The sequence below is a fragment of the Mustela nigripes genome, chromosome 13 (assembly GCF_022355385.1).
Source record: "Mustela nigripes isolate SB6536 chromosome 13, MUSNIG.SB6536, whole genome shotgun sequence".
Taxonomy (NCBI): Eukaryota; Metazoa; Chordata; class Mammalia; order Carnivora; family Mustelidae; genus Mustela; species Mustela nigripes.
The window spans coordinates 101,816,908-101,842,652 of NC_081569.1; the positions used below are offsets into that span (position 1 = coordinate 101,816,908).

Consider the following 25,745-nt stretch of genomic DNA (forward strand, 5'->3'; position numbering starts at 1 on the left):
TTCTTACATAGGAGCGTACCCTCTGAAGATCCTAGTTTTTCCTTCAATTACTTTCACAAGTGGGAGAATTCTCAGTGGTCTTCTCGAAGACTTCATGTGCAATTTTAAGATAATGAAACAAACTTGCACAGTAGGCTTTGGAAATTAATCTCAACATTTCCCAGTCGTTTTTCTGGCTTAATAATACTTAAATTCCTATTTTTGGTTTAATTAGAGTAAGTACTAATAGGAAAACGAGATCTGTGATAAAGAGGACTTCGTCACCTTCGATTACTTGCCTGTTGCACAGCTTTTTAGGAAGATTTATGTCAAGTATATGAGACAAGATGTTGAGCAGCTGAGTCGCGTAGCACAAGGCGGCGCTGATCGTGTAAGCGGGGTTACTGTGCTCCATGTCTGAGGCAGAGAAACAACCACACACAGCTTTAAATTCGACAAAAAATGCCAGGGAACCTAGATTTTATGATCTGTAATTTTATCATTACATTGTTGATGGTTCTGTTTTGCTCCTAATAGACTAATAACACGTTCCTGGCCGCACATTAACGTTTCGTCACTTCTGATTTTTGCAGTGTGGAATGTAACCCAAGCAAATGAGCCCAGACAGACCCAACATAAATGAAATTGAAGTCTGAACTGCTTGGACCTGATAATGTATTATTTATTAGAACAGTAAATGCCCAACTTAAATGTCACCTCCTCAGAAAGGCCTCACCTAGGCTACACCTGTCTTGATGACATCACTTTGTCTCACCAGCACCTGGCACCATGCGTGACAGAAAGCACACACTATGTATTTGCTAAATAACTAAATGAACAATCTTTTCTCCACCAAAGAAAGCTACCAGAGTTTTAAAGGGTTTTTCTATTGGGCAATTTCTATCTCCGTTTTGGGCTGCTAAAAACAAGCTCTTTACAAAGATACTACAAAAATGACTCTACTGGATAAATATACTAATTAGTGAGGTCTTTTATATAAATAAAGCAGTAGCAGCCCCCCAAAAGTGAAATACCTAAAAATGGATATAACGTGGAATATCCACATTACATACAATGGAGTATGACCTAGTCATAAAAAGAATGAGATGCTAATTCATGCCACAAAATGGATGAACCTTAAAAACACTATGCTATTTAAGAAAAGCCAGACACAGGGTGCCTGGGTGGCTCAGTGGGCTAAAGCCTCTGCCTTCGGCTCAGGTCATGATCTCAGGGTCCTGGAATCGAGCCCCGCATCGGGTCCTCTGCTCAGCAGAGAGGCTGCTTCCTCCTCTCTCTCTGCCTGCCTCTCTGCCTACTTGTGATCTGTTAAATAAATAAATAAACTCTTTAAAAAAAAGAGAAAAAAAGAAAAGCCAGACACAAAAGGTCACACATTATCTGATCCCAATTCTAGGAAATATCCAAAATAGATACCTCTAGACCTACAGAAAACAAAATAATGGATCTTCCTCGACTTAGGATGGGGTTATGTCCTGATAAACCCATTGTAAATTGGAAATATCCTAAGCTGAAAATGCATTTAAGGCACCTAAATAACTACCACCATAGCTTCACCCGGCCTGCCTGACCCAGGCCCAGAACAGGGACGTCAGCCTGGGCAAAGTCATTTACTTATAAGAACATGCTGGACATCTCACGCAATGCACTGCATGCTGTACTGAAAGTGAAACATGAAACATTATCGGTGTCTCTACCAGCTGTGGACCCTCACAGCCGCAGAGCTGCCTGGGGGCCTCGGGGGCTTGGCACCCTGAGAGTACACATGCACAGCACCGGCCCAGGAAACGATCCAAATTCAAAATTCAAAGCGTGAACTCTACTGAACATGTATCGCTTTTGCATCATCATAAAATCAAAAAATTGTAAGCTGAACCATCATAAGTTGATCTCATCTGCAGGGGCTGCCCAGGGCAGGGAGCAGAGGGGACAGGGGCATGACAGCTACGGGCCCCGGAGCTCCTGTCTGAGGTGATGCCAGCGCTCCGGATACCAACACACAACACGGCAAATGTTGTGCCGCGGGATGGTTCACTTTACAGCTGTTCGTCTCGTTATGTAAATTTTACCTCAATTAAAAAACTTATGTACTTCTAAGTTTTCAAAGACTATTCTGATTCTCACCAGGCCCCTGCGTGGTTTTCTTCTCTTCCACCCAACTGTAGTAGGCAGAGTAGTCCCCGTTGTTGGGAAGGCTAATCCAAGGCCCTGTGATGCTAATGCTGGTGTCCCCGTTGTGATCGTCACAGACCCATCTTCCCGAGAGGTAAGTCGTCCTCCGGGCTTCGGCAAGCTTGCTCACGGTGCTGGAGGTCATGGCACTGTCGCTCTCTGAGGACACATCTGCAGGATCTCTGAAAATCAGAACACACACACAGATTTCATGGGAATGGGTTTCAAAGAGCATCCAAGTTACCCGCCTGACCAGCAGAACACTGAAAGATGCACACGCGAGGACAGGAGTTTAACTGGAATATACAGAGGTGAGTAACTCTGTCAGAGATGAAGCTGAAACCGCTGTGGCACAGAAGGCCGCACCGATGTGAGAGGGTGGCACCTGCCGCCTCACTATCAGGTTCTCGAACTATTTGGTCTCATGCTTACACACTTGCAATTTTTGGAGAACCCCAAAGAGCTTTTGTGATGGGCAGATTATTGATATTTGCCTGTATTAGAAATCTGAGAAAATTTTAAATGATTCATTCATTTGGAAATAATAAACCTATTATGTTAACACAGTATATTTTTATGAAAACAAAACCAAAAAAACTGCTGTACTTTTCAAAACAAGAAAAGTAGTGAAGAGTGGCTTTGTCTTTTAACCACTGAAACACAAAGCAAAACAGCACTGGTCAAGACTTCTGAAAATCTCTTTCACACTCAAGTCTTGCAGTAGTTCTTTCAAGTAAAAACTGTGTCCTATGCACACAGCAGCTCGTCCCGCCTGCAACTCACTCGAGTGCTTTTTGATAAGCTGGCTTCGGCCCTTCAGAACAGAGCAAAGGAGCTTCTGCCCACTTCCCGTTTCATCGTGTGGTCTACTAAAACGATGTGTACACAAGGATCAAGACAATAAAATTTAAATAAAAATATAATTTCCACTGCTTCATCAAGAGCGTCCTTGACATGAAATGCCTTTCTCTCAGAAAATGCAAGTACACGGTAGAATAATACAACAACAGGTGACACAGTTGGCGTCACTGCTCAGACATCTGTCAAGGCAGCAGTTTTGACCCACAATGGCTTCTGGGGCATCAGTGCAAATGTCTGCACCATGAAAAAGGGAAATGCAGTGTTACTATTCACACAGAAATACTTGTGACAGTGTGGATGGCGCTCTGAACTGAGGGCCAGGCGAGTGGGAAGGCGCGAGAAGTCAGCACGCCCCATCAGGGGTGGGGGGCAGGTGTGTGTGTGCGCGGGGGACAGTGTGTGCTCAGTGGTGGCGCAGGGACAAGACGATCCCTGCCGTTGGGTCGGTGTCAGTGTAGGAAAAGTAGGCGAGAAAGAGGCAAACTGGGGAGGGTGTCTGCGCTGCATTAAGCTGAGGTCCTGTTCTCAATTCTTTCTCCTCCAGCCACCCCATGCCTGTGGGGCGAGGGCCCTGGCAGTCACAGGGAAGGGGGGCAGGGCACTACGGCCAGTTCTGGGCGACACTTCTGCTTCTTCCTTTTTCCATGTAACAAGTTTGAGAAATGTGAATGGACAAGAAACCTTTTTACAGAAGTAACTTCAGAACTATGGGCTTTAAAAAAGTACCAGCATATAGTATCATATACTGCTATAAAAGATTTAACAGCACAGAGAAGAGAAAGTTTTTCTCCGTGTTTTCTCTTCTGCAAGTTCGCACTCAGCTGCTGGTCTCCCTGGTCTCCTCCGATCTGAGACAGTGTCTTAAGACCGTGTCTTTGTTTACTGTTTTAACACTGATACCTTAGTCCATCAGAATCTAATTTAGCACTGGGGCTGCCCGGCCAGCTCAGCTGGAAGAACACACGACTCTTGACTCTTGGGGTGAAGAGCCCTATGGGTGTAGAGATTACTGAAAAAATAAACAACTTAAAAAAAAAAAGATTCTAACTTATCATAATGTTTCTGTTTTATGAGCTTTTTCCTCCCCAAAGGCCTGGTCGCCTGTTCTCCCCACTGACCCAAAAGGCTACCTTAGAGTCTATTTCTGAACTTCCTATTCTGCTCTATTTTGAATCTGCCTTTTTATTTTTATATTTGCCTACTAATTACTAATTACTATTATTACTAATTAAAAATTACTTGGTAGAGAGCGGGGTTTCAAGCCAGAAGAACAATGAGACCTCTAGGCTTTTAGGAAGTTAACTCAGGCAGAGGCCGAAAGGACACAGTGAAGTAGAGGGAGCAGACAGAGTAATGGTCCTCACGAGTCATAGTCCACGGACCAGCCGGGGAAGGGTGCTGGACAGTGAGGGCAACCAAAAGAGACAGGAAAATCCTCAACTGGAACAACCTGATGGTTAGTGAGAAAGCAAATGAACTCCTCCATAGCAGTTTTCAAACATCATCATCTTGGGAAGTTTAAAAAAAAAAAAAAAGATATTACGAGATAGGCTGGGGACCGGATGATGTGTCCTCTGGAACCTCTATTTTTTTAAAGTTCCTGAGTGACTCTGATGAACATGCAGGTGGGGAACCATGGTCTTGTCCATCCAATGACTCCTGAGGGTAGCCACGCACTAGAGCCTAAGACTAAACTCATGGTCTTCACTGCTTGCCAGCAGCTAGTTACCAGGAAAAGGCTAAGTCAATAGGTCAGTCAACAAGTGAGGGCCCCACTTCTCTGAGGGCCACCACCCTCCACCTTGGCAGCCTCCCCAATTTCATGCAGCGTGTACTGTTTGCTGAAGCAGATAAGACTTTAGTTTCATTACCAGGAAAGCCAATGACCCCAGAATGAACCCAATAAATGAGGTGCTGCCATATTTGAAATATACTTGCTCTGAAACTTGATCTATTCCTAGAGTCGAAAGACTCACTGTACCTCACACTAGTCTTTACTTCCTCGATTGGAAAAATGACAGAGGTGAGCTCTAATATATGAGATCGCCGAAGTTTTGCCAGACGCTCATAATGACTTCTTAAGTCAATGGTTTTTTTTTCTACCAGGTCACCAAGTCTGCGATTGTGCCTCTGAATCTTCTCCTTTTTCTCCTGGTGCCGCTGTGCCCGAGTGTAGAGCTTCTGGTTCTTTTCCTTGGTTTTGAGAAGGCCTTCAGAATCTGAAATAAATCACACCCAACAATTAACTCTATAAATAGCTCCTGGAGACTACAGAACCCACCTCCCAAGGGTAAGCATCTTCCTGTGGTTTAAACCAAAAGCAAAACCTCCATCAGGTTAACTACATAATGTTCACTAAGTGAAAACTGGGAGTTCAGCTTATGTAAACAAATGAATCAAAGGGGCCCACCACTGAAAGGGCTCTGGGTCTCCATCTGTAGTCATCATTTCAAAGAATCACTCAACAACTATCAAGTTTACCTGACTTACGGTAAGCACTGAAAAATAACCATGGCGGGCAGAAAAGGTATCTAATCCAGTTTGAAAAACTTACTGGCTATCTGGCTATCTATTAGGCACTTCGCTGCAGGCCTAAGGTTTCCCGCAATTTTATTTCCCCTCACTTGTGCATTCTCTTTACCAGTCTTGCTCAGTGTGGATGTTCTAATGTTTAAGTCACTGGTTCCATCACGCTTATCTTCCAGCAAGCTCACTCATTTTCATGATCGCTACTGAGCTCTTTACAAGTGCTCAAATGAATGTCTGGCCAAGGCCCCCGGTCATGGTGGTCAGATTTTGTAAGAACAGTTTCCAACTTGATATCATGACCCTTCCCAGGTGGCAGGAGATCACCAGTCACCTAATCTGCACTTGTGCAGACTCAGCACTCAAGAGTTTTATTTGTCCTTCTCTCCATGCCATCTCTCCCTAAACATAAAAACACTCATGCTATTTCTGTCATCTACTGTTGCTTGTCTGGATAAGTAACTTTATAACACCGATCGACTCAACCTTAAAGTTCATACAATCCAACTTCCTTATCTATACCATATAACGTATCTGTATTATTCTGTATCATGACACATAACACCAAAAGATTCTGGAGAAATACTCATCAGGTTCTACAATTTATAATATATGACCTTTTCTGAATATATGTGGTATTTTTAACAGCAAAAATTTTTAAGAAATACTATTTGCTGAGATATGGGATACGTCTAAGGATACAGGGTTTCTAAGAGGACTCTGCTAAAATCTGACAACCATTTACGATGAAGGATGTGGTACACTAATACAATGTAAGAATAATACAGATTGAAATGTACATGAGACTCACTAATGGAGAGAAAAAGCCAATATTCTGTGGTTCTGGAGTGAACTAGTAATTATAACTGAGTACCAAGCTTCCTGTTAGCGAAGGCGAATGGGAAATATGTATTTAAGAAATACTATTTGCTGAGTAACAAGCTCTTCATCTGTGGACTTGAGACCATGCATAGTTTCTGGAATTCATGAACTCCCCTAAAATTGTTTGCAGAATTGTCTGAGTCTCGTCTAAAGGGTGGCAACTAGACTGCATTTATGTTCTAAAGAGCAGTGGTTCCCATCCCTTCGTAAGTCATCAGTGCCACCCAGAATAGTACTACTCAAAGTGTGGCCCCTGGATCTGGGCCCGTCAGTAAACTTTCACTAGTCAGACAAGAGAGGTACAGAAATACAGAGTAAGCTCAGCAACATTTCTCTCTGACATGGCAATATGACACGGACATACCATTCAAGTGTGCAATCATTTTCCTAGCATTTTATGGTATTTTACAAAAGTACTGGGATTAATTTATGACAGATGAGAAATCAGAGAGGGAGAAAATGGTCTTTTACTACAGACAGTTTGAGAACCACTGACCCCGGCCCCACGCATGAGACTTGAACTTCCTACATCCAAGGTGGGTCCCAGGATTCTCTCTCTAAATTGTACAAGCATCAACAGGTGACTGAGGATTTGTAGGGATGGGAAGCACTCTCACAGGGTCCACTGCTCTAGGGCCAAATCTTTTCTGTGGTGGTCGTTTTGTTTTGGGGAGTTAGGAATCTGTGAAATTCAGCTCATCAAAGATTTAAACTTGCTCATCAGGCGAGGCACAAACTCAGTGAATCCAGCAGTTCCAGGACGGTCACAGACACCTGGGAGCACATGTGAGCATCACGGGAGGATGGGGAGAGAGGGGTCAGTCATAGGCTGCTACACTGCTGCTGAACCAGAGCCTCTGGAGGCACAGGCAAAGCTCCGTGGGTAACCGGCTGTGTGTGGTTCTGAGCAGCTCTTCCCCACGCGGCCCTCCTCTCGGGCTGACTAATCCTGTGAAACTCCACAGGAGCCCTTTATGAGGACAAACATTTTCAAAGGAAGCTTTTGCTCTATTACATACCACTATAAAATACTTGCTTCTGAAAGCACAAGCAGACAAGAAAGGGAGTCATAAGGCATGACGGTGACTCACTCTGAACTTTAAACAATGATCTTCAGAAACAGACAGGATACGTCTAAGGACACAGGGTTTCTAAGAGGACTCTCCTAAAATCTGACAACCATTTACGATGAAGGATGAGCTACCTAATACAATGTAAGAATAATACAGACTGAAATGTACATGAGACTCACTAATGGAGAGAAAAAGCCAATATTCTGTGGTTCTGGAGTGAACTAGTAATTATAACTGAGTACCAAGCTTCCTGTTAGCGAAGGCGAATGGGAAATATGTATTCCTTAACCTTTTTAATTGAGAAAAGTACTTTATTCAAACGTCATTATATTTGTGTGTATGTGTGTATATAAAATACAGGTATTTGTGAAAATATTTACTTAAAATTCTTATACAAATGCTTGATTAAGAGAAGCAAGTAGGAAACCTTTCCAGGTTGCTGTTGCCTCCCCCCCACTTCTGTCTCTCTAGCTTATGAAGCCAATGACATTCCACACTAGCCCTTTATTAGGTCTAGAAGAAGGGGGACAGATTACTTACTTATTTTCATTTCTTCATTCCCTTTACATATTGTTTGTTTCAGCTGTTCAATCCTCATCTTGCAGGACATTATTTTCCATCTCTTAAAAAAAAAGTATGCAAAAAATATCACAAATGTTGGTCTCTTATGAGTAATAGGATTATCAACCTAGGATCACCATTATTTTGAGGCATATCTTAGAAAACATAATGAAGAAAAGACCAATATATTTATTATAACTTTTGTGGCTACAGTGGATTATGAAAAAACAAAGTGTTATTCTGGTTCAGTGCAGAAGCTGGTTGGAAATTAAGACAGAGAGAAAGAAATACACATAGTTCTTTTGTGTGTTAATGAGGACAGAGAAAAAATGGCAAAGTATATGCTCTTAACCTGCTCTGTCCAATATACAGCTAGTGACCACATGTGGCTATTTAAAAGTCATATGAAATTCAGTTCCTACTCAACACTACCCACAGGTCAAGTGTTCAACGCCACATGTGGCTAATGGCTACCATACTGGTGGCTTAAGACACAGAACATCTGCATCACCACAGAAAGTTCTACGGCTGCACTGCTCTAAACTCTTCATGCTGTTTACTAAGGAGAACATTAACATCACTGTATTATCTCACTAACACAATACACAATTATTACTAGCAAAATAATCAAAACTTCAATAAAAACAGAAGGTTTTCTCCCCCAAGACCGAAATAAAAGATCAGTAAAAATGCAACCTAGTAGTCAGTTAAAAAGTAGGATTACCTATTCTATAATGCCTCTATAAATGTGGATAATTAAAAGCTTAAAACAGCATTCAAATATTTATGGTGTTTAATGCCGGCCTAAGGAGCCTGACAGTACAAGACAGAGCAGACTGCAGAGCTGCCGCAGGTACGAAGTGCCACCCTCCCTGGAGGGACACTTGAGAACAGACCCATGGGACCCCGTGGACTGACTCAAAGATGAAACAGCCAGAAGACGTCCTCACTTGTAAACAGTATTAGTCTTCAAGAAGCAATACTGACATTTTTGATAGAAAAATTAGAAAACAGTACATGGAATTTAGAAAAATGGGGATGGGATTCTTTATAAATAGTCTTTTCCCATACAGTGTATTTTGTTTTGGCAACTCCAAGTATTTAAAAATGATGAATGATGCTTATTGTGAAAAAAAAATTAAACATCACAGAAGAGAAAAAATAAAGCGATCACAAACTGGACTCCTTCAGGGGTAATCTCAATTAAACTTTGATATGTATGTTTTCAGATTTTTATTTTTTTTAATTTAATTTAATTTTTTTTAGAAAAAAGATTTATTTATTTCACAGAGAGAAAGATCACAAGTAGGCAGAGAGGCAGGAGGAGAGAGGGGAGGAAGCAGGCTCCCCACTGAGCAGAGAGCCCAATGCGGCGCTTGATCCTAGGATGCTGAGATTATGACCTGAGCTGAAGGCAGAGGCTTAACCCACTGAGCCACCCAGGCACCCCTCTTTTCAGATTTTTTGGATTTCAGATTTTTCAAAACACACACACAAAGGGAATCATACTTTATCCTAGCCTACTTTTTGTTTGCTCTACCATTAGAAAACTCTTGGATATCACTCCATATCAATACTTATGGACTGGGGATTCTTTTGAACAGCTACACAGTATCAGTTATCTCATCCTGTTTAATGAGCTTTTAAGATATTTATGGATCACTACCCACACTCTGGTCAATCAGTTTCTTTATCCATTAATCTCTGCCTTCATGTATTTTCTTAGGAGGAAACCTGCCGAAAATACCACATGTGTGAGAAAAAAACCATAAACACCCCAACAAACCACCAACTTGTTCTCCAACCAAATACATCGATGTATACTCACACCAACACGGAATAAAAGTGTTATCAATCGAACTCCTTATTTTCTTTTTTTAATTAATTGTTTTTATTAACATATAATGTATTATTTGCCCCAGGGGTACAGGTCTGTGAATCATCAGGCTTACATACTTCACAGCACTAGCCATATCACATACCCTCCCCTGAACCCCTTATTTTTATATGCTATACTCATTTTTTCCCAGTTATGTTCATTTTGCCTAGAGTTTTCAATATACAGAACTTTAAAACTTTTATGCAGTCTGTGAAGATGTTTTCCTTTATGGCTTATAAAGGTCTGTTCATCAGTAGGTTACATTTATAAATACTCTCCCATATTTTAATATTTTTATGAGTTTACTTTTCACATTTAATCATCAATCTGTATAGGGAGTGTATGTTTACAATGAGTTTTTCCAAAAAGGATAGTTCGTCATTCTTGTATTCCTATGTCAATATCAGACTTTGTACTTACCCTTTATAATGGCTCTATAATTAATTGCCAGTACTCTGTGTTTGGCATCTAGATAAAATATTTGAGAGCCCACACTACAAATATATTCAAATAGAGGGCTGCCAAAAAATGATTAAAATAAAGTTAAATTCAAAGTGATATTCTAAGCACCACCAACTGAAAAGCATGTAACGTCAAGTATAAAGAATATTATTATTTAAATACTTCTTACAGCTTACCAACTGATCTGTTATCCATTTTCCTTCCATAGCTTTTAACACTCTGCACAGAGAAAAGACAATAATAAATGTTGTGAAGCTCAAAAATGTAAAATCAACATTTTTTTAAAGTAAGTTCTTAAAAATGTCTGAAAATACCAAAGTGAGACTCAAGCACTTAATAACGTTTTCCAGGGGGTCCCTGGCCAGCTCAGTCAGTGGAGCATGCGACTCTTGATCTTGGGGTTGTGAGGCTGAGCCCCACACTGGGTGCAGGGATCATTTAAAAATAGAATCTTTAGAAAAATAAAAAATAAAAATGTTTTCCAAATTCCAAATTCTCTATTTTTTTCTCATTTCCTTCTCTTTGCACTTTTAATGCTGCCGAGAACCTTTCTGTAAACATTTACAATTTCTAGTAATAGCAAGAACCTTTGTCCTCAGTCATAATCAGTAATTTCTATCAGTCACATTTATTAACAGTAACAGTTACAAGAGAATTCATAATCTAAAATGTGATGCTCAGTTATCAAAGAAATGGCACAAGCCGGCATCTGTAAAAATCTGTTCTGTGGACTGAAGTGCTCTATGGAAGAAATAAAAGTTTCTGTGATTAGGTTAGAGAAATGACAAATAAATCTAAGCAGGGTTCTGTAACGCAGGGCATCTTAGAAAATTTTAATCTGCTCACAGATGTTTTCAGAGACCTGGGGTGCATCTGGAGAACAGCGACTAGGTCAGTTTGGGAGAGAAGATTCTACGGACGATGCTCAAATCAGCGGGTGGGATTCGTCAGGGGGGCAGATTCCAGGGCCTTCTCCTCCAGACCGCAGAACAGCTGACGGTAGAAGATTAAGGATCTGCATTTTAAACTGTTACCTCAGCTAACAAATTCTGATGGTCTTGATACCAAGACCATGCTTAGGAAAATGCTGATCCAGAAAATGGAAGGCGTGACGTCTTACAGGAACTACCACTTGTCTGCCTGCTCTAGACCCACTTGCCGCACATCAGTTATCTGGGCCAGGGGTCTTGCTCATGGGTCTAGTCACTGAGCAAAGGGACTGGGTCTGATCTCAATGATTTCCAGGAACTTGAGAATCTCTATTTTGCTTCTCCCAGAGGCACTGTTCTTCCCCACTTTGAGACTGTGTCCTAAATTCAACAAGTCAGCCGTCCATGTGTCTGCATACCATAGCACTGAATTAAACCACACGGTGACAAGAGAAAAGCAAAAGGGAAACTCACTCTTTTTGAAATTCTTCTTGCTTGCTCTTAAGTTGGCTTAACCTTTCTTTCTTGTCTATAAACCTATAAGAAAAAAGTGTAATATTTTATTAAATGTTCATTTTTTCCAGTTCAGTAGATTATACAAATTCCTAAGAGCCAATCACTTCCACACTCTTCTGGAGATGCCAGGGTCCTGACGGTCAACACACGTCTTCTCAAGGGGGTGTGCACACAGCTGCTTACACCATTTGCTCATTTTAAAACGAAGTTCAAATTCTCAGCTTTAAAATACTTGCATGGGTTCAGGGGTGCCTGGCTGGTTCAATCAGTAAAATTCTTTCATGGTTTATAAAATATGTCTAGAAGCTACCCCCTCACCCCACCCAGATTAAATTATCTTCCAAAACAGGCACATCAGAGCACTAGAATGAATCTGCGTTCAAAGAAATTGAAGCTTCTCACATAAATATGATTTTAATTATTTAGTTTAATTCAATCCTTATCTTACCTATAAATTGGTTACTTATAATTTTTCAAGTACACTGTTGGTTTTTTTTTTCTTACTAATTTTATTGCTGATCCTTATGGGCTAACAAGTTACTGAGTACAAGTTATCAAAACGAAGAGATACCACATTGTAGTTCATTTTCTCTACAGTCTTCTCCTCTTATCCTTTTCTTCCTGTTACCTTAACTGGGGTTTAGTCCTTTTTTCCCTTGTGCAGTTTAAGACAAAAACTTAGATCATTCATTTTAAGCCTCTCCCTTTTAATTATAACCATATAAAGTTATACATTTAGTATAATGTGTTAGCTAAAGTATTGTGTTAGCTAAACCCCAAAGTGTCTGATAGGGTATATTTTCATATCCTTTAGTTTGGAATTCCTGATTTTCCAGTAATTCCCTCCTTGACCTCTAAGTTATTTAGAAGTATAGTGCTTAATTTCCAGATAGAGGGCTTTTCTAGGTAACTTGTTAACTGTTTTCCACTTTCTGACGTGGTCACAGAATATACTCTGTGAGATTTCAATCTTTTGATTTCAGAGTATCTTAGGGCCTTGCATCTGGTCTGCCCTGGTGAAAAGTATCCTGTGTACTTGAAAGAATATGTATTCTACGTTTGTTAAGTATTGTGTTCCAGAAATGTCAACCAGCTGAAGGTGATGAACAGTGACATTCAGATCTTCTAGATTTGTGCTACTAAGAGAGCCACCGGTCACATGTGCTATGAGTACCTAAAATGCAGCCTGTTGCCTAACAGGGATCTGCATTAAAAAAAAAAAAAAAAAAAAAAAAAAATATATATATATATATATATATATATATATATATATATATATATATAAAATATATGACTAACATCATGCAGCTGACTTTTAAACAAGCTAACAGTGGCTCGCTATTTAAAAAACACATGATAATGCCATATGCTATAGTAACATAGTATGGTGTCCAAGATTAGGTTTCTGGCAGTCTCCCAAATTCTTAGCCTAAATGAAAACTAAAAATTTAACAGAATAGTAACAAACCTAGAAATTACTTCCTTAAAATGGTCCAGACTAATAGCAGTCTAAAATATTTCTAAAACCCCATTTTTGAAACATTTCCTAAGATACCTACTTCAAAATGGAAGGGATGGATAAAGAAGACATGGTAAATATATATGATAGAATGTTACCAAGAAAAAAGAATGAGACTTTGCCATTTGGGGCCACATGGATAGACCTAGAAGGTATTATGCTAAGTAAAATTAGTCAGTCTGACAAATACTGTATGATTTCACTTATGTCTAGAATCTAAACAAAACAAACAAGAAAATACTGAACTATATATAACTGGTGGTTGCCAGAGGGGAGGTGGGAGAGGGGAGAGCAAAATAGATAAAGGGGATTAAGAGGGACAAACTTCCAGTTATCCAGGAAATAAGTCACAGAGATGGAAAGTATAGCATAGGGAACATAATCAACAATATTGTAATAACACTGTATGGTGTATGTGACAGATGGTGACCACACTTACTGTGGTGAGCACTGAGTAACATATAGAAGTGTCAAATTACTGTGTTGTACAGTATGCCTGAAATTAATTTAACACTCTAAGTTAATTGTACTTCAATTTTAAAAAGAGAAAAAAAATGGGAGGGATAAAATATTCTAATTATGACCCTACCATTTAATAGGTAGTCACTGAAAATGTATAATGTATGTTAAACAAACAAAAAAGCAAATCAACTGGTATTATATACTTGAGTGACTAAATTAAAATAAGATTAAAAATTCAGTTCCTGGGTGGCCCAGTGGGTTAAGAGGCTGCCTTTGGCTCAGGTCATGATCCCAGGGTCCTGGGATCGAATTCCCCATTGGGCTCTCTGCTCAGTGGGGGAGACTGCTTCTCCTCTCCCTCTGCCTGCCACTCCCCCCGCTTGTGCTCTCTCTCTCTCTCGTTGTCAAATAAGTAAAAAAAATTAAAAAAAAAAATTCAGTTCCTCCATTCCACTAACCACACTTAGCTAGCACCCATGGCTGGGAGTATCTCACTGAGCAGCATAGATACACAACACCAGCGTGGTAAGGTAGGAACTGCATGAAGCAGCAGAACACTCAGAAACCAGTGTGGAACTGAGACAAACTCATAGATTCATCCATGACTTTATCAGGCAACTTACAACAAAACATCTGTCCGAAGATTAATAAATCTAATTATATATTCTGCAGCTGTGTATTCCTTGACATACTGTTACGTGCTTCCATCTCCACATATCAAAAGTGAGAAACTAATGTGGTATTTACTTCTACCTCACTGATGCAATAAGGTGATTCACGTTCTGATAACCTGAAGGAAGTGATGAACTCACAAGACTCATCAAACCAGGCAAACAAAGACTGACATGGAAGACAAAATCTTGTTTTTAAAGGCTATAAAAGCTCTCCCTCAGATCTGTTGTAGAAATGCCACTCGGCACTACAGTGAACTGGGATGACAAACAACCCTCTCCAGCTTTACACTGAGCTGGTTCTCTTGGGCTTCATTAAAAACAAACCAACTTAAAATGTAAACATACAGTCACCATCAGGGCTAATAAACAAAAGATAACCATTCCTACTGTATCAACCACGTCATGAGTAATGGTATTCTTCATGAAGGAGATTAAAAATAGGTGGTGTTCACAAAGCTAAACAGCAGATGAGGTCAAGGAATGTGGTGAGTCAGCATTTCGACAGCTCATCTGCACACTCATCCATTCTCTGCATTCTCTGTCCCCCTACTCATGGAAAGATAAATTCGTTCCACAATTCTGTGCTTTCTCAATAGGGTTTCCAAGAAATAGAAAGATTAATGCAGTCATCCGATTCAAACTAGATTTTCTTTAAAGCTTTTATTTACTCATTTGAGAGAGAGAGAGAGAGAATAGAAGTGGAAGGGCAGAGGGAAAGGAAGGAGACTTTGCACTGAGCAGGGAGCCCGATGCGGGGCTCGATCCCAGGACCCTGAGACCATGACCTGAGCCAAAGGCAGATGCTTAACCCACTGAGCCAACCATGAGCCCCCAAACTAGGTTTAAGGATACATATTTTACCAAAAAAAAGAAAAAAAAAAGGTGGGGAGGAAAGTAATATTTTATGTACTATCTTCCAAAAGTAGGGTTTATCACATAAAATATCTTGTGTCCTTTTCCATGTCGGGACATACCAACTAATTCCATTCTTCAACAATACACAGAATTTCAGTGAATGAACATCCTATAATTTATTTATGTGAACTCCTATTGATGAACATTGGCATCACTTCCAAATTTTCACTATTATCAGTAATGTTATAAGTGAACATCCTAGTGCACAAATCTTTAAAAGCTTTTAGGTTTCTCAGAAATTCCTATTAATAAAAGAAACTGCTGGGTCAGGTATTTACATACAAAATTCTGGCAGTTATCTTTAAATTTCCTCAGAATCATTTCATATAATTTACAACCCCACCAACATTGAGTATCTCACTCTCTCCAAATTGCACACTTTTTAGTCTTTGCTAAGCTGACCAGCCTCCCCCCTCCTCCCCCAAAGATCATAATCCGTCTTTTTGCTTTTATTTCACTTTAGAAATGTTGAATGCCCTTTCCTATCTTATTGGCTACTTACTTTTCTTTTGTTGTTCCCGTGTCTCTTGTTCATTTTTCTGTAGCTTTTTTAAGGATTATTAGGAAAATTAGCCATTTTTCTTTCCAACATCTTGAAATTAATTTTTCTCACTTTGCTTTCTGACTAAAGTGTGTTTCTGCTCTACAGAACTTTTCAAACTCTTATGCAGATACATTTAGCAATTCTTTTGCTATTGTCGAATGGCTCTAGTTTTGGGCTGATTCCTGAAGGGAATCTGCCAGTGAAACTGTATGAGGCTCTGGGGATTTTACAATACCAGATTTTCTCTCCCAATTTAAAAATGCCTTGTATTTACCAAAAATCCTCCACATGTAGCATAGTTTTTTCCCTAAAAAAAGTACTTCCTTAAATGGACTTTGTCTCCTAAATTCTCCCATACTTTGCAACTATGACCCCCCCCCCCCATTAAAAAAGTACTCCCTTGGGCAAACCTGGGTGGTTCAGTGGGTTAAGCAACTGCCTTTGGCTCAGGTCATGATCCTGGGGTCCTGAGATTGAGCCCCGCATTGGGCTCCCTGCTCAGCAGGGGGTCTGCTTCTCCCTCTCCTATCTGCCGTTCTTCCTGCTTGTGCTTTCTCTGTGTCAAACAAATAAAATCTTAAAAAAAAGAAAAGAAAAAGTACTCCCTTAAACTAACTTTTAAAAAGTTCCCCTAACTTTTAAACAGTTCTCCACTCCTCTGCAGTGGAGACAGAGGAGAATAGGGGTTGGTGGTCCCACAGTACGGGGGTGGTCCCAGCATCGGCACACAGCCCAGCTCAAGGCGTCATGCCTGTCTGGGCTGACTTGGGGATGGGTTAGAGCCGGCCCTGAGAAGGGAAGGAAGACATGACAGGCAGAGGGAATTCTACCGTTTCACAAGACAAAGAGCTAATTTGTCCTGCATGAAAGCATTTCAACACAGCAGGCAGGGTAACAGGGTTAGGGGTGTGCTGCTGCTGCTGAGGCGTCAGCTAGGAGTGTGAGCCCTCTCTCTCCACACTGTTTCAGGGCCACAATCACAGGCAACTGAGTGGCTCTATCCACAGGCTGGATTATTCACACAAATCTGCTCCATACCACCAGAAAACCAGCACCAGGCTGTGTACTCTATCAGGGATCCCTTTCATTAATTCGGCTATTAAGTCTAGGTGATAACATCCTCATAACACCCACAAATTGAGTACTTACTATGTCCTAAGCATGTCTTTTCCTAAAATAACTAATCTCTCCACCTGCTTGCCCTGTCCTTGCCCTCATCCTAGCAACATAAGTTTACTTTGTGCCTAAGAATATGGCAAGAGAAAAGTCTAAGAGACAAACACTAATGGATTTTAAGAAAAGCAGGAAAGAAATAATAACATTTCAAATGTGGAGTTGAGAGCCTTAAAAATATTAAACCCTTTGAACCAGTTAATGCAGTTCAAAGAAACAGATCAGAGATGAGGAGGAAAATTTATATCTGAAGGCACCAATCATGAAATCGGTCATAATAGCAAAAATTGGAAACAACTTTGATGTCCAATAGGACAATTTATCAAATGATACTATATTGCCATGCAGGAGATTATAGTATTTTTGAAGATAAGTTTATGAGATGTTGAGTTAAAAAAAAAAAAGGTACAACACACCATACACATGGCATGTATATATTTTATTTTCCAAATGAAAAAAAATCTGTAAGCACACACATACACATGCAGATCAACAAGTCTGGAAGGAAATATAACAAATTATTAACAGAGCTGCAAAAATATGGGTAAAATTATCCTTCTTTAGGGATTTCTGTATTTTAGTTTTCTACAATAATGACATGTCCATCTACAGTCAGAAAAAGAAATATACCAATCAATCAAAATTTCTCGTGCTTCTCCTCAGAGGATCATATATTACCATAAAAATATATACATAATCCCCTAAAAGTACTTAAGTTCTTGGGTCTCCTGAGTCAGGTAATAGTCCTTGGGGTCCTTAAATTTAAAAGGGGGAAATAAGTACTAACAGTTTTTAGGTTGAAAGTGGAGAAGATTCCCCATCTCTGATTTGGGCACAGGTTTGTTAGAAGAATTAATGGTAATTTCTGGTTCTAGAAACAAGGCAGTGAGAGCACTGATCTCTCTCTTATGTAAGCAGAGACGGTTAGAGAACTAAATATTTCTTCAATTAAGATACTAACATGGGGGCGCCTGGGTGGCTCAGTGGGTTAAGCCTCTGCCTTGGGCTCAGGTCATGATCTCAGGGTCCTAGGATCGAGCCCTGCATCAGGCTCTCTGCTTGGTGGGGAGCCTGCTTCCCCTCTCTCTCTCTCTGCCTGCCTCTCTGCCTACTTATGATCTCTGTCAAAAAAATAAATAAAATCTTAAAAAAAAAAAGGATACTAACATGGTAAGAATTCCTAGTCATCAAATTTTTCTTCCTTGAATTCCTTAGGCATACAAGGGTATGCCTGAGGAAGGTTTACAGACAAATGCAATATGAAAAAAAACAACAACAACATGATCCTTATCAGGATGGTTCTTTTATCATGTTAGACTACTTAGAATATGAGAAAATAGGATAAAAATATACTCTCCTGGCAGGAATGAAGGGTAAGTCATTAAAAGAAAATAGAAACAAAGCACTGCTTAGTTTCCTCACTCATAAAACAGGAACAAGGCTTATCCTACTTGGTTACAAGGATTAAATAAGATAAATGTGAACATTAAGGCATTAAGGTACAGGCAAGTTTGTACATAACATATGCTAGTTTCCCTTTTTCTTCATTGCAATGAGTGATTTTTGTACTTAATCTCACTAATGTATTAAACTGAACTACATATATAAAAATATAGTTCAGAACTGAAAGCAAGTTTAAGAATTAGCAGAGAGAGCCCAGGAGTAAATAAAGATACAAATACTCTATTTCCTCATGTTAAAAATAGGTTCATAACTCATGGGTTTGAGGTAGGGAACAAATGAGATCATAAATGTGAAAGCCTTTTACAAATTCTAGAAGGCATAATGATAAGAGTAGCCACTGATACCGACTGAAACAGAAACTGCTATCTTCTTAGCAGACGTACATATGTTGGTATAAACACAATTACTAAGCTTCACGGGATGGCAGCTGAGTTCCTTCCTGAAGGACACAGTCATAAAGAGAAGAGAGGTTGACAAACTGAATAGGGTATTCAAATGTGGGCTTGGAACTGAATTCTCAAGACAGTAGATCCTTATAGGCTACGTCAACTGACAACCAAAAAGATCTGGAGAACAGAAATATCTGAAGAATAATTCTGGGTGGAGATGGGAGGGCACCTGTGTGGCTCAGTCGGTTAAGTGTCCGACTCTTGATTTCAGCTCAGGTCATGATTTCAAGGTGGTGAGATCCGGCCTGGGGTCTGGCTCTGTACTCAGTAGGGAGTCTGCCTGAGATTCCTTCCCCCTCGCTCCCTGCCTCTTCCCTTGCTCTCTAAAATAAGTAATTAAATTAAAAAAAAAAAAGAATAATTTGTGGACATTGGATGAGTCGTCCCTTTGAAATCTTTAATAACATTTAAAATTTTCTGCTTGTCTTATATCCCACCACCCAATTTATTTAGCACCTGTATTTTTCTGGTAAAAGTGTAACATATACTCTTAAAAGTCCTAAGTGAAGATAATTCTCCATCATTTCTGAAAACCTACTTATAAAAGCAATATTCATATGCTTATAAATGTCTTTCTTTTCTGATCCATGAGTTAAAATAACTGGTTCCTAAACCAGCAGGCGGACTTTTGGGGATGCTATAGTCTCTGATTATCCTCAGATTATGTTCCCCATCTCATTCCTACACTTATCATTCACTTTATGGGTTGAGTGGAAAGATTAGTTTAACTTGTCAGTTATCTACTGGGTAACAGTATTATTTTTGGTGTCAAATAAATGTAAATCCAAAAATTATGTTCCAGTAAAAAGCACTGTAATTTTAAAACGTTAATCAAAATTCACATAAGACTGTGCTGAGAGGGCTGCTTAGTATCACTCCTCTTCATCTCTTAAAGAAGTATACAAGAGGCAGATAAAAATCAGAGAAGAAAGTGGGTATTGTTTTAGGAATGGGGCCAAAGTGGGAGATGAGGACAGGAGAGTGTTGGTAAGGATACCATTATTATAAATCTTCCCACTGAACAACAATAATAAAATATTCATTTAGATATTCTTCAATCAATCTATCTTCCAAACTCGTTCAGTCCACAAAATTATGTGAAGACCCATGTTCCCTATTTAGGAGTCAAAGGAACTAACTATTGTGAGGTAGACTGTTGATATCTAATTTTCTCTGAACTGCTAAACTATTAGAACCTTTACATTCAGCTAGTCTATTAATGAAGACTGAAAAAATAAATTTATAAGAACTCTGATACACATCATTGCATCCAAGATCCACAGAGGCACAGCTAATCCGGCTAATTTACCAAAAAGAAATCGGAGGTTAAACAAGGGTTTTCCAACCGTGCTGTAGTGTCCACATTCTATATCTAAGTGTTTTCCCGAAGCTAGTGAGGGGCTTCTTACAGAGTATGAGGGACTGAAGGCAGCAAAGCAGAGAATACAAAATTTTTCATAAATACTGAGAACAGGGGGCGCCTGGGTGGCTCAGTGGGTTAAACCTCTGTCTTCAGCTTAGGTCATGGTCTCAGGGTCCTGGGATCGAGCCCTACATCGAGCTCTCCGCTCTGTGGGGAGCCTGCTTTCCCCCCCCCCCCCGTCTACTTGTGATCTCTCTCTCTGTCAAATAAATAAAATCTTTAAAAAAGAAAAAAGAAAAAAAATACTGAGAACAGGAGAATATTTCAAAATCAAGCTATGACCTGCACAACTTAAGGCTTATTAGTATTAAGTGTAATGCCTGGAGAGTAAGAGACCTTTCTCCTCTATAACTTGCCAGGGTATTTTGTGCAGATAGCTGTGCCCACTGAGAGCACATTAAAAATCATTTCACAATTAGGACAGTGGTCCTGGGTCTTAAGAGATTCTTACATCCTACTGGATATTGGGCACTGTTCTGCGGAACAACAACAACAACAAAAAAACACACAAAACATTCCACTTATTAAGGAATTAAGGAATGCACAGTTGGGAAAGGGGAAAGATGGAGAATGAAGTGAAGCGGGATGGGCAGAACCCTAAAGTTTCTTTTTTATCTCTAAAAATTCTGGATGATTCTGGTATTTGCTCTTCATTTGTCTGCTTGGTCAGAAAAAGAAATCCATGATTGCAAACCCCTCTTCTGAAAATTCACTTTAATGTTCAGATTTAGCAAAAAATTTTGATCTTAGTTTTGAAAGTGGTATTGCCTTTGCCACTCTTTCAACAATATGCCTACCATGTGCTACCCTCGGCTGCCACACTCAGCACCAGTGATCTGACTGAAAAAAATCAGAATCCACACTGTCACGGAACTGCATTCTGGAGGCAGGTATCTTCCCTGAATAAATAACATCATGTATCATGCTCAGTACCATGAAAGAACAGAGTATTGCAACAGAAAATGACGGCATGGCGGAGGGGAGATGGAAGTGGGCATATATCTTACTGAAGGTCAGGGCAGGCCTTGCTGACTAAGTTACATTTAAGGTGAGAGTTGAAAGACAAAGTGGCAATCGGAAGGGAAAGTGTTCGGGCACAAGGAACAGCAAGGGAAAAGGCCCAGTGGTGGAAAAGTTTTGTATATTTGAGGATCTGATAGAAGGTTTCTGACTACAGAGAAGTATGAAGGAACATGGCATGAGTTTATTTTCTGAGCACTTAATATATGCTAGACATCATGCTAAGTACTTTAATGCACACTCTTACATCATCATTACCAAACCTATGAAGTTAGAGTTTCCCTTCCCATTTTCAAAAGGACCTAAACAAGCATAGGAGAGATTAAGAAACTTGTTCAAAATCACATAGCAAGTGGTGGAGTGTGGATTCAATTCAATGCAACATGAATCCAAACTTACAGCCAAAGTTAGAAGATAAGCAGAAGACAAATCAAATAAAACTTTATATGCCACAGTAAGGAGCTTGAATTTTTTATTCTAAGTGCAGTGGAAAGCCACCAAGAAATTTAAACAAAACTGTGACATTATCTGATTTACATTTCTGTGGCTGCTGTGTGGAGGAGTTATATGAGTAAATGAAAGGAAACCAATAAGGCATCAGGAAAGAAATGGTATTTGTCTGGACTAGAAGCAAACCAAACCGAGACCTGTTTTGGAGCAAATCAAATTAGCCTTGCCAATGACTTAAAGACATGGGATAAGAAAAAAGGGAAAGTTGGGACACCTGGGTGGCTCAGTTGGTTAAGCAGCTGCCTTCGGCTCAGGTCATGATCCCAGCGTCCTGGGATCAAGTCCCACATCGGGCTCCTTGCTCGGCAGGGAGCCTGCTTCTCCCTCTGTCTCTGCCTGCCACTCTGTCTGCCTGTGCTCGCTCTCGCTCCCTCTCTCTCTCTGACAAATAAATAAAATCTTTAAAAAAAAAAAAGAAAAAGAAAAAAAGAAAAAAGGGAAAGTCTAGAATAACTCCCAGGTTTCTGGCTTTAGTAACAAATAGATGACGATGGATAATCATGAAATAGCTTAGGATCAGACTAAGTTTAGGAAAAAGGGGTAGTGTCATTCAATTATTCAATAAATCTTTACTAATTCTAACATGTGAAGGTACAAGAAAGTACAAAACTGATGTAGTTCTGTCTTCCTACAGCTTCCACCACTGGAGTGTGGGGGGGTAGACAAATTGACATGTAAACCATAAGAGAGTGCTAAGTGCTATGGAAGACAACAAAGCAGGTGGGAAAGGAGGTTACAATTTTAATTAAATGGTTAGAGAGAGCTTCTCTAACATATGAGTTGAGGTTTGAAGTATACAAAGGAAGCAGCCCTGAAGATTTCTGGGAGAAAACAGCTCTTGGCAGTGTGAGTAAGACTGCCCTGGCCCTTAGGCAGGAGTGTTCTTCATATGTTTGAAGACTGGCAGGGAGGCCAGGGTAGTACAGCAGAGTACGTAAGGGAAAAAAGAAATCAGAAGGGAACAGACAATATGGAACTTCTGTTAAGGATTTCACCTTTTTTTACTTTGGGTAAAACAAAAACCCTTGCAAGATCAAAGATTTGTAGAGTAGAGGAGTGGTGTTACTTCAGCTGCAAGATGGAAATTACACTATAAGGGAGCAAGGGTAGAAGCAGAAACTCAAGAAGCAATATTCCTCTCGTGGATCAAACCAGGAAATAGTGAAAGGGTCAGATTTAGATAGGTTTTAAAGAGCAAACAGGATTTCTTGACAGAATTAGATATGGTGGTGTTAAGAAAGAAGTCAAGGAAGGCTAGGAGGTTTTTCTGACCTGTATCAAGAACAATATAAGCTACCATTTACTGGGTTGGGATGAGCATGGGAGGAAAAGATTTATCATGGAAAACCATGAGTTCAGTTTGCCATCTTAAAATGGAGATACTTAATTACAAATTTAGAAACAGATGTTGAGTAGGCAGCTGCTTACTGGATCTCAAAGAGGTCTGGGTTGGAGATACAAGTCTGACAGGCATCTTTTACGCATGGCCATTATTTAAATCATGGCAGCGGATCTGGGAAAAAATAGAGATAGAGAACTGGGGCCAGAACCAAACCTCGATAAACTCCATCAGTTAGACCCTGCCATCTCGTGCCTGGTAGTCTTATAGTGAAACAACTGGTTTAATTTTTAAAGCTATCACTTATTACACCAGCAATTTCTAAAGCCATCAAGAGCATCAATGAGACACAGTAATGAACTAAAAAATTACCATACAAAACTCAAAAGAGAAACTGCATTTATGATGAGAGAAATACTAGGAACTCAAAATGTCTCCAAATATAGAGATTGTACAATCCTGTAGTTAGGTACATGATATGCGATATACTCAGGCTGTCTGGATTTTAATTCTGGTCCCTGTGCTTATTATCTGTGCGACCAAGGCAAGGCACTTACTGTGCAGTGGCCTCAACAGTAAGTTGGAGATAAAAACCTACTGTCTTGTTGTAAATGAATACTTGAACTTTCGCTCTCAAAAAGTTACCTTACTGTCAATGACACTAAACAAAAGCTGAGATCCTGCGGTTAATCACACTAATTTTTCAATTATCTTAACCAGAGACCACTAGCTCTGTGTTTAGTTTCAAAACAAGGCCAAAACATGCTTTGATATTTAATTCTCTTAACTAAAGGCTTATGGCTCTCAGTCTGGATTTTTAAATAAAGCCAAAACATCGCCAAATGCCTTAATATCCAAAGTGATCTTTGGAGGCATAGAGGGGGAAAGAGAACAACTAGCTAGTCCTATTGAACACATCAGAATAAACATGTCTCCTAACAAGGTCCAGCTGTGACATAGGGCACCATGGCCCGAATCCTCCTCAATCAGTTATCTGATTCTCTCCTGGTCTCTCCTCTAGAGAATGAACGTGCTTTCGAAGATAAAGAAAGGTTAAACCCAGCTTTTGAATGAAAATCCAGCAAAGTGCCGAGAATCCAACCCTATGACAGCAATAGGGGAAAACTCCTCCAGGGTCACCATCTATCCCTTACCTTTAGTACCCAGGAGCACCGTAGGGTTGGACTCCTCTCGGGGAGGTGGGTGCTGGGGGGGAAGGATGCTGGTGGGGAAACCACAACCTTCCCTCTTCTGGTCCCCACCCCCGACCCCTGGGAGCAAAGCGGCTACCCTCCCCATATTCCCTCTCCTCTCGCGGGGCTCCGGGCCCCGGACCCGAGCCCCAGGCTCTAACCTCCATTCGCAGAGCAGTAGGAGACACCCAGGGAAGAAACAATAGAGCCGTGGCGGCTGCCGTACCTCTCCCGGTCGCGGCCGTCGAAGTAAACGAAATCGCCGTTCTGGACGCACTTGGCGCAGGTCAGCCGCCGGCGGGTAGTGTTGCACAGCGGACACCGCTCGACAGCCACGTACAGCCCCTCGGCATCGTCCACAGAGTCCACCAAGTCCCGAGCGAGCGGCCGGGGCCCGCAGCCAGGAGCCTCCGGCGCCCGGGCTCCCTTCCCACTGGGAGACGCCATGATGGCCTGAGAGCAGAGCCAGTCACGTGGGATTTTGTTTTCAACCAGGTGCATCCTGGGCGAGGAGGAGGGGCCTGGGGAGGCGCCGAGAGCGCGGGCGGGGTCCGACGAGCCCCTTGCCCAGCCCTTCCGAGCTCGCGGCCGGGAGGGCGGGTCGCGCTGTTGCTCTTCCTGTCTGCGGAGGGGGAAGCCTGCCCGAAGCGTGGATGACGTTAGAGGAGCGAGTCAGCCAAGCAAAATGTCATCATCCGTTTCTTCACGCCAAGGCTACAAGTTAAAGCCTCAAGCTCGTGCAAGAAATAGTAATATGGTGCCCTAGGGATTCTGGGGAGACGGGAACAAAATAAGGGAATTTCTTTAATTCGCTACGGGTGGTTTTAAATTTGCTGCAAGTACAGCGAAGTCGGGTGAGGGGGCTGGGTCGTGGAGAGAGGCAGTATTTGGGCTCACCCACCTCCTTTATAGGTTTGTGATTTGGGTCAAATTCATAACTTCTCTGTACTTGCGTTCTTATCTGTTAAATGGAGATATTGCCCCTACCCAAAGTCGGGAGGATGAATCATACGTTTAACCGTACTCCGATAGTACTCTACTGATAATAGCGAACAAGTGGAAACAATCGTGCTAAACGTGGAAATCAACGTTCTCTTTCTGAAAACTGAATTTTAAATTAATGTCCAACATTCTTCTACTCTGGGCCATGCTCTGAGAAAGAAGGTGAACTAGGTAGAATTTAACCGAATTCGATGACT

General features: G+C 40.7%; 1 protein-coding gene across 1 annotated transcript in view; it reads right to left on the reverse strand.

Moving 5' to 3' along the window:
* The window catches only part of ATG14 (autophagy related 14), a 36,387-nt gene extending 11,357 nt beyond the window's left edge, over positions 1-25,030 (reverse strand). Inside the window, exons 1-7 of the mRNA XM_059373261.1 lie at positions 24,773-25,030; positions 11,820-11,882; positions 10,593-10,635; positions 8,055-8,136; positions 5,015-5,252; positions 2,125-2,354; positions 279-396 (exon numbers count right to left, since the gene is read on the reverse strand). Of these exons, the coding sequence (XP_059229244.1) occupies positions 279-396; positions 2,125-2,354; positions 5,015-5,252; positions 8,055-8,136; positions 10,593-10,635; positions 11,820-11,882; positions 24,773-24,993 (995 nt within the window). The 5' untranslated portion in view covers positions 24,994-25,030. The remainder of the gene's footprint in view (positions 1-278; positions 397-2,124; positions 2,355-5,014; positions 5,253-8,054; positions 8,137-10,592; positions 10,636-11,819; positions 11,883-24,772) is intronic.
* Positions 25,031-25,745: the final 715 nt, after the last annotated feature.